Source organism: Malaclemys terrapin, chromosome 5, assembly GCF_027887155.1.
Source record: "Malaclemys terrapin pileata isolate rMalTer1 chromosome 5, rMalTer1.hap1, whole genome shotgun sequence".
In the NCBI taxonomy this organism is placed as follows: domain Eukaryota; kingdom Metazoa; phylum Chordata; order Testudines; family Emydidae; genus Malaclemys; species Malaclemys terrapin.
The window spans coordinates 82482294-82497794 of NC_071509.1; the positions used below are offsets into that span (position 1 = coordinate 82482294).

The 15501-nt window shown below is 45.0% G+C and overlaps 1 protein-coding gene across 1 annotated transcript in view; it reads left to right on the forward strand.

Moving 5' to 3' along the window:
• Window positions 1–15501, forward strand: part of DCHS2 (dachsous cadherin-related 2) — a 220285-nt gene that overhangs the window by 138410 nt on the left and 66374 nt on the right. The window contains exons 4-7 of the mRNA XM_054031047.1: window positions 2767–3003; window positions 5194–6210; window positions 7647–7834; window positions 8656–8755. Coding sequence (XP_053887022.1) covers window positions 2767–3003; window positions 5194–6210; window positions 7647–7834; window positions 8656–8755 — 1542 coding nt within the window. The remainder of the gene's footprint in view (window positions 1–2766; window positions 3004–5193; window positions 6211–7646; window positions 7835–8655; window positions 8756–15501) is intronic.

The following is a 15501-nucleotide window of genomic DNA, read 5'->3' on the forward strand; positions in this document are numbered from 1 at the left end:
TCAGAAAATTATGAAGACAGTGCTTAGCTTAAAAAAATCTATTTTACTGAATTGCCAGAGGTCTTATTGCCTCCACTGGTTTCCACAAAGGGCCCTGGGATATGGACATCTTCCTAGTAGAAGTCTATTCATATGTAGAACTCTGTCCATATTTACTCTGCTACATTGGTTGAGTCATTTGAGGAACTTTATACACTTACTGCTACTCTGGCATTTTAGCAGACTTATCCTTAATAAACTCATATTTAATCTCAATGAACAATGAGATTAAAAAATCTTAAATTTGACTATCAGTTTTCTTGTTCAAAATTGTACTTATTTAAGGACAGACAGGCAGAAATGGGTTTCCTTCTAACTATTGATCAATCATTCTCAAAACATGAGAGGAAAAAGGAGGACAAATAGTCATCAATAAAAATAGTACACTCTTGCTTCCTCCTAAGAATCTCAAAGTGACAGAGTGATGGGGAAGAGAGAAAAATCAAAGTGCAGTTTCATATAGAAACTGGAGCAAGTGCTACCAAACCAGTGTCCAGTAGCAGAAGTGAGACTGCCTTATTCACTGATGTAAATATAATGGTCATGTTGGCGGAAAAAGAAGAAAGAGATTAAAAACAAAGAAGAAGGAGGAGGACAAAACGGACAAGAGGAAGGCAAAGAGAAAGAGCGTTAGATTGGAGGAAAATAATTTTTAACCAAGTCATTTATCATTTATCAAATAATACATAGACTAAAGATAGGGATTTGTTTTTGGTTCTGCTGATGTGCGTTCATTGTAGGGAGACATCTTTAAACAGCATAATCTGGATATTGATATATGCTAGATTTATAGGTTTCCCCCTTGCCTGTGAGCATCTCTTGCTCCTAATGTAGACTTTTAAATTAACTGTGACCAAAGAAAAATAGGTAAGATATTGAGGTAACGTAGAATTCCCCCAAAAAGGGGATAAAGGAAGAAACTCTAAAATGTCCCAAAGTAAATAAATAAAATTGGCCAACTATCATTTAAACAGCCAGTGTCAAAGCAGGATACCATGGGCATTTGATATCTCCCACCCTTCATTCAGTTATGTGTGAAAACAAATTATCAGATGACTTGGGAGGAATTCCGTTGCTTGACTAAAAAAGGGCTGAATCTCATTTACACTAAGACCCCTTTATGCTGCCTGAGAAATGTAAAGGGCCTTAAATGTAAATGAGAATCAGAGTTGAACTGAAATAGACTTAGGACTTTTTCTGAGTTTCATGAATACCACTAAAACCAATCATTAAGGCAGAATATGATATATAACACTTGATATATACATTTAAAACATTTTTAAAATTAAAACCAGCTATCCATATCAACAGCACTAAAGCACTCTAAAACATAATTACTGTGCCATTTGTCCATGTCTTAGATGGTCAAAGCCACTTGATATTTGGCCTTGTGCCTCACAAAATGTACGTGCATGCAATTTATGATACAGCAAACATGTCCTGATGTACTTTCTTGCTCTGTTATACTATGCTATATAGTGCACTTCCCTGGATCTTTTGGTATTTCCATTCACCTCATGTACACTAAAGACCTCTGTGCACTTTAAGAGTTAATCAGTTTATTTTTGTTGTTGCTTCTTAATTCAGAAATCCTGCCTGTACTTGTAAAGGACAAGTGGCCAATATTACAAGTATTGATTTTGGAGAATCACTCTAGTTCTCTATGAACATCTTAGCAAGAGTTATGTTTAACCATAACCATTATTACTGAGATTCTGAACTCTTGACTCAAACAAAGCTCCCTTTAAAGTCAAGAGGAGTTTTGACTGTGTAAGGAGGGAGCATGGAGCCCAAAAGAAGACGGTATGCCCATGCTACTGCCTTTTACATTGGAAGTGGTGCTAAAGTTAAAGGTTGTTTCTGTAGTTCTATGTAGACTATATGAGAATTAACAAAGGCCTCATACATGTAATAACGACTTAGTCAAGCAGTCAGAATAAAATATATTTAGGGATATTGATCCCATTCATCTGAGTTAAGTGCTGAAAATGCATTTGTTTTGAGGAATGCTGCTCCCAAAGACAGCTGCTATGGACAAGGCATTGCATTGCCCTTTCAAAGAGAGAGAAATTATAGCCGTTATTTCTTTTGCTTTAAGCAAAACAGTAAATTGATAACATTTTGCCAGTTCAGCAGATCTCATAAATTGCTAGTTAAGGATGCCTTGCCCTTAAGCTATGATCAGCCAGTGAGTGATTGCTGTCATGATGTCCACCATAGGTCCCACAGACTTGTGTTTTGTGGCTTTAGCTTGTATTTGTTTGGGTGTATTGCTTGGGAAGTTTTGTGAATAGAGTGTCGTTGCCATTCTGAAGTGGAATGAACTTTCCTGTTAGTGAAGTGGAATTAATCTCTTACCATTAGTAAAGTTATATTTTCCCTAATTCACTTCCAGAATTGTTAATGTTATTATTGGTCAAATTCTGGTCTCCTTGATGCTGCTGTAAGTTCAGAGTTACTCCACTGAAATCACTGAAGTTGTTCTGGATTTACACTCGAGTAACTGAGAGCAGAATTTGGCATGGTTACTTCAAATGCATCTACATTACTATTTATGAAATCACAATAAGGAACTATGTAACACTTAGTCTGCCTGCTGCCATATTTAAGTTCCACCCTTCTCCCAGTTTTGGGGTGCACTCTGAGACCATTTTACATTTTGCTAAAAGTTGGTGTAGGATTCCATGAACTCAGTGTCTTCATTATTCATTTTTTCTGTATTTTCAGGAATTATTTACTTGATATCAGCTCTCAGTCATTTGGATTATACTATGATGTTCTTGACTGTTTCTGCACGGGATGGTGGTGGCCTTACCTCTGTTGTTAATGCATCTGTCACAGTAAACATCCTCCAGACCACTTTGGCACCAGCTATATTTGAGAGGTCACGATATACCTTTTCTGTTCCTGAAGATGTCCCTGAAGGCAGCCCTGTTGGAACTGTAAAAGCAAGGGAGCCTTTAAGTAAGTTCTCCACTTAGATTGCATTCAGACAGATTACAAAATGTTCTAATTGTAACTGGTACAGAAACATATGAAAATGATCTCTCTTTTTTAACTCATTATTTTTTTAATATGTCAAACATGCTTGTAGGCTGGTGGACTCAATCATCTGCCTGTGGAAAATAATCAGCCACACCCAGATCAGTTCTTAGTCCTTGCCTCAGTGATCTGTGTATTGTCCAACACACGAAAAAGGAAATGTTGAGTGAGAACGCAAAGTAATAATCCTGTTTCTAACATAGTCTGTGGGACCCTTTGGCATTTTAGTAGTCAGGGCCTCCACCCAGCATAGGTAAATTTGCAGAGCCTCTCACCCCCTCGTAGTCCTCCACTGTAGTTACAAGAATGCTTTCCCAACTCTATCCTGGAGGTTCCCTCTGAGAATTGAGACCCTCATCTATATCCCTGCCTGGTAATCATCAGCTGATGCAGGCCAGCTGATGCTGGCCAGTTGGGTCAGATGATTCCTAACACCTGCCTGCCAGGCTTCTCTCCAGAACAGGGATAACCGGGCCGTAAAAAGAACAGATCACCATTCCAATACTATATACAAGAAGCATGCTTAAATTTACAACTGGATCCCCTTTAGAACATAGATTCCCAAACTGTGATCCGTGGAGCACTTCTTGGTGGTCTGTGGTGAGCTGGTAGGTCACATGGGGTACTGCTTTCCACCTCATTATTTCCAGTTGTTAACTAGCACTAAAAGACAGCTAAAATACATTAAATACTTCTGTACTATTGCTTTTCCTTGTAAGCAAATGCTGTAGTTACAGCCTGGATGTTGTTATATCACAGGTGGGTGCAAACATGCATGTGCAGGGAGGTGTCCATGTGGCAATCTTTGTTAACGTTTGGTCCACACTGAAGAAGTTAGCAAATCCCTGTATTAGAGCAATAGTAAGGTGCAACTCTTTGAGGGAATCTAGACAGCTTGCTGCCTTAAAAAATGTTTTCCCAAATTAAATGGAGAAATCCTGGTGATCTTATGTTTTTCTAAATCAATTTTATTCTTTATTTTCTTAGAGGAAAAGGCTCAAATTCTGCTACATTCTTTATAGCTGCAGAAGACCCTAACTGGGCACCTCTGGTGTGGCTCTTCTGCAGAACATTGTGGAAACAGGATTTGGGAATCTTGCAAAGGGAATCCAAATACCATGTTGGTGATGGAGTTCTACATATAAGAAAGCAGGGGAAAGGGCTTTGTATAGATTTGTGAGTACATCAATCCACCACCTTTCTCCCCCATGGAAGGACAGTGCATTGGCCGCAGGTGTCCTGCCAGGGCTACAGTAGTGCCCAGGGAGCAGGGGTGGCTCCAGGCACCAGCGCACCAAGCACGTGCCTGGGGCGGTAAGCCACGGGGGGGCGGCCTGCCAGTCACTGTGGGGGCGGCAGTCAGGGAGCCTTTGGCGGCATGCCTGCGGGAGATCCACCGGTCCCGCGGCTGCAGCGGCAATTTGGCGGCAGGTACGCCAAAGCCGCGGGAACGGTGGACCTCCTGCAGGCGCGCCGCCGAAAGCCGCCTGGCTGCCGTGCTTGGGGTGGCAAAATACATAGAGCCGTCCCTGCCAGGGAGTGGCTCTGCTAATGTACTATGGTCCTGTGGAAAAGGGTGGGAAAGAATATTACGCTGCAGTGGAATATTTAACAACTTGGACGTAGCAAAAGTGCATTTAGAGAAAAACTCAATGAAATGCAATTCTTTTAATGTATTGCCATGTTTTTCAGTTCTGGCTATATTGAATCTAGGCTTATAGTGATACTGTTCTGTTAAAAATGACATAATTATTGGAGGTTTTCACTATATTTTATATAATGGGAAGAAAATGAGTAAGCAATGACATTTTCTCTATAAAGGTTTAGCATACCAGGGAGGTGAAAATCAAACATCTCATAAATGGACAAAATAGATGCAGTCAGATGCAGCCTGTATATTATTCATTTTATTGAAGGGCTCCAGGGACATGAGCAAGGAAACATAAAGAGCTCAGGAAAGAAAAACATCTGTAAAGGGGATTACATTTTTTCAGCTGATTCTAACAACATTGCAGCATATTCTTCACAGATGTTCTATAGTGTATTGTATTAAGTACTCATATTATCAGTTGCTTATTTTTTTACATTGGTTGTTTTTGTTCCCACTTGTAGATTCTTTCGAAGTGATCTCTTACACAATTTCCTCTGGTGATCCTTATGGAAGATTCTCTATTGACCCTCAATTTGGTATCATTCTCACCAAAAAGCAGCTGGACCATGAAACTCAGTCTCTCATTGTCCTTACTGTCCAGTCACAGTTAGGCAGCTCCCCTGTCTACAGTAGCACCCAGGTCAATATATCTGTGATTGATGTCAATGACAATCCTCCAGTATTTCTTACAGAATCTGATAAGATAACTATATCTTATAGTACAGTTCCTGGCACAGCTCTGTACATTGCTCATGCAGAAGATAAAGACAGTGGGCTAAATTCAGTAATCAAATATACTATTGCAAACAGGCAGTCAAATGCATTTACCATTGATCCAAACCTTGGGGTGGTATATCTCACCAGGACTCTGTTCACAGATAAGCAGCATGAATACGCTCTCCACATAACAGCTGAAGATCATGGAACTCCTCCACTGAGTTCTCTGCTAAAGCTGACAGTGATTGTTGAAGAGCAAAAGATGGGCACCACCTTGACTTTTGAAAACTTGGTGTATCAAGTGGAAGTCAGTGAGACTTCTTCACTGGATGCCAAAATTCTGCAAGTAAAAGCCCACACACAAGTTCAACAGCACACTGCCTCACAGATGGTGTACTCCCTGGAGCCTAGCAAAGATTCTGCTGCATTTGGAATTGACCCTGTCACTGGCTGGATTTACCTCCGGAAATATCTGAACTATGAATTTACACAGATGTACAATTTTAGAGCCTTTGTCAGCAGCCCAGAGGACAGCTCAGGGCAAAATGCGAGTACATCAGTAATTGTTAATGTCCTGGATGAAAATGACAATTCCCCAATGTTCATGCGTGATCTTTATTTTTTTGAAATTGAGGAAAGTTCAGTTCCCCGAGGTGTGGTTGGTACCATCACAGCAGTTGATAGAGACTCAGGAAGAAATGGACAGCTTTCCTATTTCCTTTTGTCAGATGGAAAGTTTTTCAAGATTAATTCCAACACAGGTAGCATGTTATGAGTTGTAATCTCCCCATTATTTCTTGTAGAAAGAAGTCTTCCTCTAAAGGAATTAATGTAATGTGTGAAGTCCAGGAACTGTCATGTCTGTCTTGGGTCAGAATATGCATAATATGCAAAAAGTTGGGATGGAATAATCAGTGAAGAATAGGATAACCTAGAGGGTTTGTTTTTTCACTCAACTCAGTCATGGCTTTTCTTTGCTTACTCACTCATGAGTTTGTGTTTGATCTTAGAAAATTCGGGAGTATTAAATAATAGCTTCAGTAAATCATATGAAAAATTCCTAATTGTCTAGTGGTCGAGTAAGTTTGAAAAGAAATGATCAGCGATAAACAAGAATGAAAGGAGTAGTGACATTTTAAAGGGAGCACATTTGTGAAAATCTTGAATAGTTATAGTTTAAAACCGTGAATTGAATATATCAGTAGTGTTGCAAAAAGAAAATTCTCAGAAAAGTTATGCACTGTAAAATGAATCCCAGAATGCTGTCACTAATAACCATTATCTCCAGTATGTTTTAGCAGTGTAGAATAAAATACTAAAAGTCATGCTGAAGGGAAGCCTTTAAGATACACGGTACTGTGAATATGCTGACTAGCAAAAGATTGCTTTGGCAATACAGATCTGCGATGTGAGATTCCAACCCGTAAAATGGTGTATACCCAGAGGTCAAAGGGCCCTTCTAGATACTTTGGAAATGTGACATCTCAAAATAAAACTACTGTTTCAAAGTAAAGTCTTGTATAATAAGCTTATAAAAGTTTAAAGGTAAACTGAGACAGGGAGACAAGTAACAGAGAAGGTCTTAAAATGTATAATATAACTCCATCTATCTGAAAAACAGGGGGACACTCAAAATCCTCACATACATGTGAGTGCAGTTGAGCAGCTGCCCGGAAGCTTGTATTAAAATTGACCACTGGGATCTCAAGCCTGAGAGTATGGTGAAGATTAGGTTTGCTGGTCATCAGAGAGAGTCTGTGTTGAGTTTCCTAACCCCGAAGCACAGAGAAGATAGGGTCAGCAGTTAAAGTCTGCACTTTAGGTTCTCCAACCTGGAATACAATGAAGAGAGGGCCAGATTTCTCCTTTAAAATAGCCAGCCTGCACAGTTGGCTAATGTTGTTTTATTGTGCAAGTTTGTGGGAGCCAGAGTGCAGTAAAAAGAGTGTAGTCTGACTCAGGGGTATATAAGTAAACTTTGATTAACTAGGTGTTTCAGTGGAATGAAGTTTAGTAAACTGGGATAGTACTCTATATACTGTAGTAGGCATATCAAATGACACAAGTGGTTAGTTTAAACTCTGCAGTGTATATTTCTATGAATTTTATACAGTCTATTAAGATTTCACTAATACAGTAAATACACTAATACAGTGCCTTCCCCCGTGCCCCCCCCTTTTTTTTTTTGGTCCAACAGGTGAAATTATAAACTGGGTTGCATTAGACCACGAGCAACAAACTCACCATCAGTTGATCGTACTAGTAACTGACCATGGTGACCCCCGGCATAATGCCACAACAACTGCATATATCTTAGTTGCTGACCTCAATGATAATCAGCCTTACTTCCCTCAGATTCCATCTGGAAAAGAAGTAACCCTCAAGGTTTGTAGAACCTGTTTCAGTGACTTTCTAATCTGGTCAATCATAGTAGTACAGGATTTGTTTTGAGCACCATCTTGTGGCAAAAAGCTTGAATTGTAAATGAGACTTCTTTCCAAAGCTCAGTTCACACACCACAGAGTGTTGTGTTTAATGAAATACATGTGCTCTGAATGCTACATGAACATTGTTAAATCAAGTGTATTCTCTAAGTAAGACATGTCTTTTATTTCATGTGAAAGTTACATTGCCTGTTTCCCCTAGCATGACCTAATGAACAGCATATTCAGATTCAATTAACAGCCTGACATTTTAAGGTAAGTATCAAATAAACAACTTTTTAAAGAAAATTACTTCTAATGTATTATTTGCTTTTTTATTATGGTATTAAATATCATAGGGCAAAAGGTGGGTAAGGCATTCAGGATTTGGCTTCATGTATAATATGGGCAATGTGAATGTATGAACAGTTGGAATTGAACTGTTTCAGGACTATTAGGAGATGACGATATATTGGTATTTTCTTTAAATTTGCATCTCAGGTTTAATTATGACCTCAGCAACAGGAGATATTAATGATTTCTGTAAAGAAAAGACATGCAAACAAATGAACTTTATTGGAGATTTGCTAGAAATGTATTAATTTAGCAGTATCTCTGAAATGTAGTTTATTTGCATTGACTGTAGCCATTTCTAGAATGGAAAGTGCTCCTAGTATATAAGTACTGAAATTAACTGTTTTGTGGTGTATGAATTCAATTATGATGCATCAATATCCTTTATAATATGTAAAGTGCTCTTGTAAACATATTATTTGATGGCAGGTTTTGGAAGGACAGCCAGAAGGTACACTTGTCACCACTGTGTTTGCAAAGGACCTTGATTTTGGAAACAATGGTGTAGTGTTATATTCAATATTGTCAGGTAAGAATTTATAATTGTTTTGCCCAATAGAAAGTGTATTAAAATAATGATAGTCAGACTAGGTTTACAACCACTTTTGAGCTCCCTTTACACTGCCGTAGTAGAGGCCTCAGTGTAAGTAGTAATCTGGGTACCATATGACAAATAGGTCATACCAAAATATTTGTGGAGGCATGAGCAGCCAGCTTCCTTCCCATCACCCTCTGCCTCTTCACAGGGGTTTACTTGCTCCTCTGGCAAGTCACAGAATCTTCAGTTAAAAACAGCAGCTTCCCCAAGATTAGGACCATAATCATCCAATAGCACATAAAGTACAGAGTTTATCATTATGAGCAACTGTTTGCATGATCAACTGAAAATTTTCCTGCTATAGGAACAGTTCACGACAATCTGATACAGGCATCATAAAAACATAAGAGCAGCCATACTGGGTCAGACCAAAGGTCCATCTAGCCCAGTATCCTGTCTTCCGACAGCGGTCAATGGCAGGTGCCCCAGATAGAATTAATAGAACAGGCATCATCAAATGATCCATCCCTGGTCACGCATTCCCAGCTTCTGGCAAACAGAGGCTAGGGACACCATCCCTGCCCATCCTGACTAATAGCCATTGAAGGACCTATCCTCCATGAATTTATCTAGTTATTTTTTGAACCCTGTTATAGACTTGGCCTTCACAACATCCTCTGGCAAAGAGTTCCACAGACCGACTGTGCATTGTGTGAAAAAATACTTCCTTTTGTTTGTTTTAAACCTGTTGCCTATTAATTTCATTTGGTGACCCCTAGTTGTTCTTCAAGTGATTGTTCATGTGCATTCCTCAGTAGGTGTGTGTGCTCGCCATGTGCACTGGTGCCGGAAGGCTTTAAGTCCACTCCGAGCTGACCTCCCCGGATGCCAGTGGCTACATACGGGTGCCCTCCACACTGGAGGCCCTACAGGCGGCTTGAGACATAATGTCTCTCCTGGTATCGGCTGCACCGACCCCAGCAGCACCCCGGTCCACAGGCAAGCCAGCACTCCGACTGCCACAGTCGCCACCCAGGCAGTACTGTTCGCGGTCGAGGGAAGGTTCCCGACGCTGTTCTCCGAAGAGTGACCACCTCGCTCACAGCCCGCACCAGTCCCTGTTGACCCCCACCCGATTGTCTGGCTGGGTGCTGAGCAGCAAGGAATCGAGGCACCGCTCCGCATCGAGGGAGCGCAGGCCTCAAGGTCAGAGCATGCCCCATCAGGACTGGGACCGACAGCACCAGAGGTCGCCGACTCCGAGAAGCCACTGTAGCCCCTCATGGTACGGGTGCCACTCACACTCTTTGCCCTGGTCAAGGTCCCCGTCATGGCACTGCTCCCGCATCCCTAGGCGTAGATCGCCGGCAACTAGCCATTGTGGATCTGCCCGACAGAGCCGTTCGCGGAGCAGCTGGTACAGACAGTACTCCTGCTCCTCTACACCGGACTCAAGGTCTCGAGCCCGGCACCGCTCACGACGTCACTACTCATCCCCATCCTGGGATAGCAGTCGTTCATATACCAGCGCAGCCTCCCCTTGGAGCCGGCAGTCAGCGGACCAGACAAGTCTGGCAGGGCAGCCTGCCCCAACAGTGCTACAGCAAGTGCAGTGGCACCAGACTCCCTGGCCAGTGCCCTGGTACCAGTGGACCCCATGGGCTCCGACGCAGCCCACAGTGGTGGCCTGCTCGGTAGCCGGAGCCTCAGACAGACCGTTGGCCTCCCTCTCTGAACCCCCCCAGGAAAGGGTAAGCAGGGCACTCTTCCCCAGCCCTGTGCTCAGAAGGGGACCAAGTGCTGGGAACTGCGGCACCAGTGGGGATGCAGAGCGCCTCCCCTCCATCCTCATCTTCCTCTGATGAGGCCATCATGGTGCCTCCTCCTCCTGTTCCCCAGGAGGACACAAAAGACCACCAAGGGCTCCTGAAAATGGTGGCTTCAAGCCTCAGTTTACAGGCTGAAGAGGTGGAGGAGCTTTAGGACTCCCTCTTTGATGTCCTCTCAGTCATAGTGCCAGCCAGGGTGGCCCTCCCTCTCCATGAAGGGGTGGCAAAAATCTCCACTGCCCTGTGGCAGACCCCGTCTTTCTTGCCCCCCATATCTAAGAGGGCAGAGCGGAAGTGTTTCATGCCCACCAAGGGGCATGAATATGTCTATACTCACCCAGCCCCCAACTCCCTGGTGGTCGAGGCGGTCAACCACAAGGAACGTCAGGGCCAGCCCACTCCCACCCCTAAGAATAAGGACTCGAGGAGGCTGGACTTATTTGGTAGAAAACTTTATTCTTCTTCAAGCTTTCAGCTGAGGGTGTCAGACCACCAGGCCCTACTGGGCAGATATGATTTTAACTTGTGGGGTTCAATGCCAAAGTTTATAGACTCCCTCCAGGAGCGTGATAGGAGTATAAAGCCTTGAGGAGGAGGGCACAGCTGCTGCCAGAGCAGCCCTTCAGGCAGCCTTGGACACAGCAGACACGGCAGCAAGAACTATGGCCTGTGCGGTGTCTCTGCGGAGGGCGTCATGGCTCCTCTTGTCCGGGTTGTCCAGCGAGGCACAGAGCTCCCTGCAGGACCTCCCCTTCGATGGAAAGGCCCTGTTTGCAAAGCAAACAGACGTGAAATTTCACAGTCTCAAGGACTCTCGCACGACCTTGAAGACTCTTGGTCTCTATGTCCTGGCCCTGGCCAGGACCAAGTTCAAGCTTCAGCAGGCCCCCAGCCAAGCCACCCACTCCCGATATGAACCTTCTTATAAAAAATCCAGAGATTATAAGAAGCATCCACAGTGGCAGTCTTGGCCTGTTCCCCAGCCTGGCCCCTCTAAGGGCAAGCAGGCGGGTAAGCGCCAATTTTGATGGGATGCCCAGGGGCGACTTACCAGTCTGCACCAGGGATTCACCCAATCTACCCTTCTCCAACTGTCTCTGTACTTTCCTCGGACTGATGGGTCCTCAACACCATCTCCTGGGGCTATACCCTCCAATTAGTCTCTAACCCATCTACCCACCCTCCCTCCCCGTCTCTCTTTAGGGACCCCTCTCTTGAAAGCCTACTCAAGTAAGAGGTGAGGCGGCTCCTTCACCTGGGAGCCATGGAGGTGGTGCCTGCTGAGTTCAGATACAAAGGATACTACTCCCGCTATTTCCTTATCCCAAAGCCCAAAGGGGGCCTCAGGCCCATTCTGGACCTGTGAGGCCTAAACCAGTACATGGTAAAACTCAAGTTCGACATGGTCTCCCTGGCCTCCGTCATTCCCTCCCTGGATCCCAGAGACTGGTACGCCACCCTCCATCTCCAGGACGTGTACTTCCACAGTCACATATTCGAGGGCCACAGGCATTTCCTCTGCTTCGCGGTAGGACAGGAACACTGCCAGTTCACCGTCCTCCTGTTTGGCCTCTTGATGGCACCCACAGTCTTCACAAAGTGTATGTCTGTGGTGGCAGGCTACCTCAGGCATTGGGGTGGGGGTGGGGGGGTCCAGATCTTCCCCTACCTGTAGCTGATCAAAGGCAGCTCCAGATCACAGGTACAGGACCACATAACACTCATCCCGTACACATGTACCACACTGGGGCTGCTGGTAAACAACAACAAATCCACATTGGTACCAGTACAACTAATAGAGTTCATTGACGCGATTCTCAATGCTACATTGGCCAGAGCTTCCCTCCTGCCAGACAGGTTTGAAACCTTGAGGGATCTTATCAGGGCGATTACGAGGTTTCCCAAGACAACTGCCAGGGCGTGCCTCCAACTCCTGGGTCGCATGGCAGCATGCATGTACGTGGTACACCATGCCAGACTCAGGATGCGGCCCCTTCAGCTCTGGTTGACCTTGACATTCTCCCAGTCCAGAGACAGGTTGGACAAAGTCCTCACCATGCCCAAGTCCATACTAACCTCCCTCCTTTGGTGGTCCATCCCGGAGAACATGCTCTGTTCAGGAGCTGCTCCCCAGCTATAGAGCTGGTGTCCGATGCATTGGACTTGGGGTGGGGAGCCCATGTGGGAAACCTCCAGACGCAAGGCCTGTGGTCCAAGCAGGAACGAGGTCTGCACATAAACGTCAAAGAGCTCTGAGCGGTCTGTCTGGCCTGCGTGACCTTTCGCCTGTGCCTTACGGGCAGGGTAGTCAGAGTTCTCACGGACAACACGGCCTCGATGTTCTACATCAACAGGCAAGGCGGGGCCCATTCCTCAGCCCTCTGCCAGGAAGCCCTCCGACTGTGGGACTTTCTGCATCACCCACAATATCAACTTGGAAGCCCACCACTTTCCAGGCATCCAGAATTCTCAAGGGATCACCTGAGCCAGGACTTCTCCTCCCAGCACGAGTGGTTGCTACACCCAGAGGCGACTCACATGATCTTCCGAATGTAGGGCACTCCCCAGGTGGACCTCTTCATGACCAAGCAGAACTGCCAGTGCCCCCGGTTCTGCTCCAGGAGGGGCCTGGGCAAGGGCGTGATTTCCGATGCCTTCCTTCTATCCTGGTTCGCTCAGCTGCTATATGCTTTTCCCCCAATTCCGCTGATCAGCAAGGTCCTGGAAAAAATCAAGACGGACAAGGCTCGCGTCCTCATTATTTCCCCAGCATGGCCCAGACAACACTGGTACGGGACTCTTATGAACCTTTCCATTGCCCCCTCTCTCCCCCTCCCCCCATGGCCGCTACCAACCCGCCCAGACCTCCTCTCTCAGGACCAAGGTTGCCTCCTCCACCCCAACCTTGCAGCTCTCCACTTCACAGCATGGTTGCTCAATGGTTAGGCCAAGAGGAAAGGACCTGCTCGGAGGGCATCCAGCAAGTCCTCCTGGAAAGCAGGAGGCCCTCCACGCGTCAGGCTTAACTGGCAAAATGGTCAAGGTTCTCTAGGTGGGCTGGTGCTCATGGCATCTCACCAGTGGCTGCCCCACTCCAGCTTATACTGGATTACCTCCTTCATCTCAGAGCCCAAGGCCTAGAGCCCTCGTCTGTCAAAATGCATCTGGCAGCCATATTGGCCTTCCACCCACCCATCCAGGGCCACACAGTATTTTCTCATGTCGTGACCAGTCTATTCCTTAAGGACTTGGATTTCCTTACGTTAGGCCCCGGTTCCACAGTGGGACTTGAACTTGGTTCTGGCCAGGCTGACAGGGCCTCCATTTGAGCTGCTTACCACACGCTCCTGATCCCACCTTTCTTGGAAAGTAGCCTTTCTTGTGACAATCACGTCTGCTAGGAGGGTCTCGCAGCTCCGGGCCCTGACTTCCGAACCCCTGTATACGGTATTTCATAAAGATAAGGTCCAGCTCTGCCCATACCCTTCGTTCCTCCCCAAGGTGATCTCTGCCTATCATATGAGCCAGGACATTTTCTTTCCGGTGCTCTGTCTCAAGCCGCATGCATCTAGTGAGGAGCGCCGTCTCCACATGCTAGATGTGAGACGGGCACTGGCTTTTTACCTGGAATGAACAAAACCGTTCAGAAAGTCTTCACAGCTGTTCATTGCCATGGCTGAATGCATGAAGGGTCGGCCAATCTCCCCTCAGCGGCTCTCCAGCTGCGTCATTTCATGTATCTGTACTTGTTATGACCTGGCGGGAGTTCCCCTGCCACCGATTGTGAGAGCGCACTCGAGAAGGACGCAAGCCTCGTCAGCTGCCTTTCTGGCTCACGTCCCTATTCAGGACATTTGTAGTGCTGCTTCTTGGTCATTGGTCCACATGTTCACCTTGCATTATGCGATCGTCTCCCAGACCAGGGAGGACGCTGGGTTCGGCAGGGCAGTGTTCCATACCGAGTGTCTGTGAACTCCTACCCACTTCCAACAGATATAGTTTGGAATCACCTACTGTGGAATGCACATGAGCAATCACTCGAAGAAGAAAAGACAGTTACCTTTTCCATAACTGGTGTTCTTCGAGATGTGTTGCTAGTGTCCATTCCACATCCCGCTCTCCTTCCCCCCTGTTGGAGTTGTCTGGCAAGAAGGAACTGAGGGTGAAGGGAGCGTGCAGCGGCCCTTATACCGCACCATGGTGGCGCCACTCCAGGGGTCGCGAGGGGCTCTCCCCTATGGGTACTGTTAGGGGAAAAACATCCGGCACTGGTGCACATGGAATGGACATGAGCAACACATCTCGAAGAACACCAGTTACGGGAAAGGTAACTGTCTTTTCTTGTGTTATGAGAAGGAGTAAATAATACTTCCTTATTTACTTTCTCCATACCAGTCATGATTTTGTAGACCTCAATCATATCTCCCCTTAATGGTCTCTTTTCCAAACTGAAAAGTCCCAGTCTTATTAATCACTCCTCATATGGAAGTCGTTCCATACCCCTAAACATTTTTGTTGCCCTTTTCTGAATCTTTCTGAATCTTTTCCAATTCCAAATATCTTTTTTGAGATGGGGCGACCACATTTGCATGTAGTATTCAAGATGTGGGCATACCATGGATTTATTATCAAAAGATAATCTGAGCAAACAATGAGGCTTGTGGTTTTTAGCTCAATTTTTACCCTTTGTTTGGCAATATGTTTGCCTGATACTGTTTGGCAACATAAAAATCTCTCAGAACTCCTACACATAGGAGATGGAATATGCCTTAGGACCTGATTCTTATACCAGTGAAATCAATGACAAAGCTCTCCTAGAGTCAGACTTCAACAGGAGAAAGATTGAGCCATTAGTTCTAATCAGAGATAGAGATGTGTCCTTGTCTGTCTGTGTCAGACATAAAATAA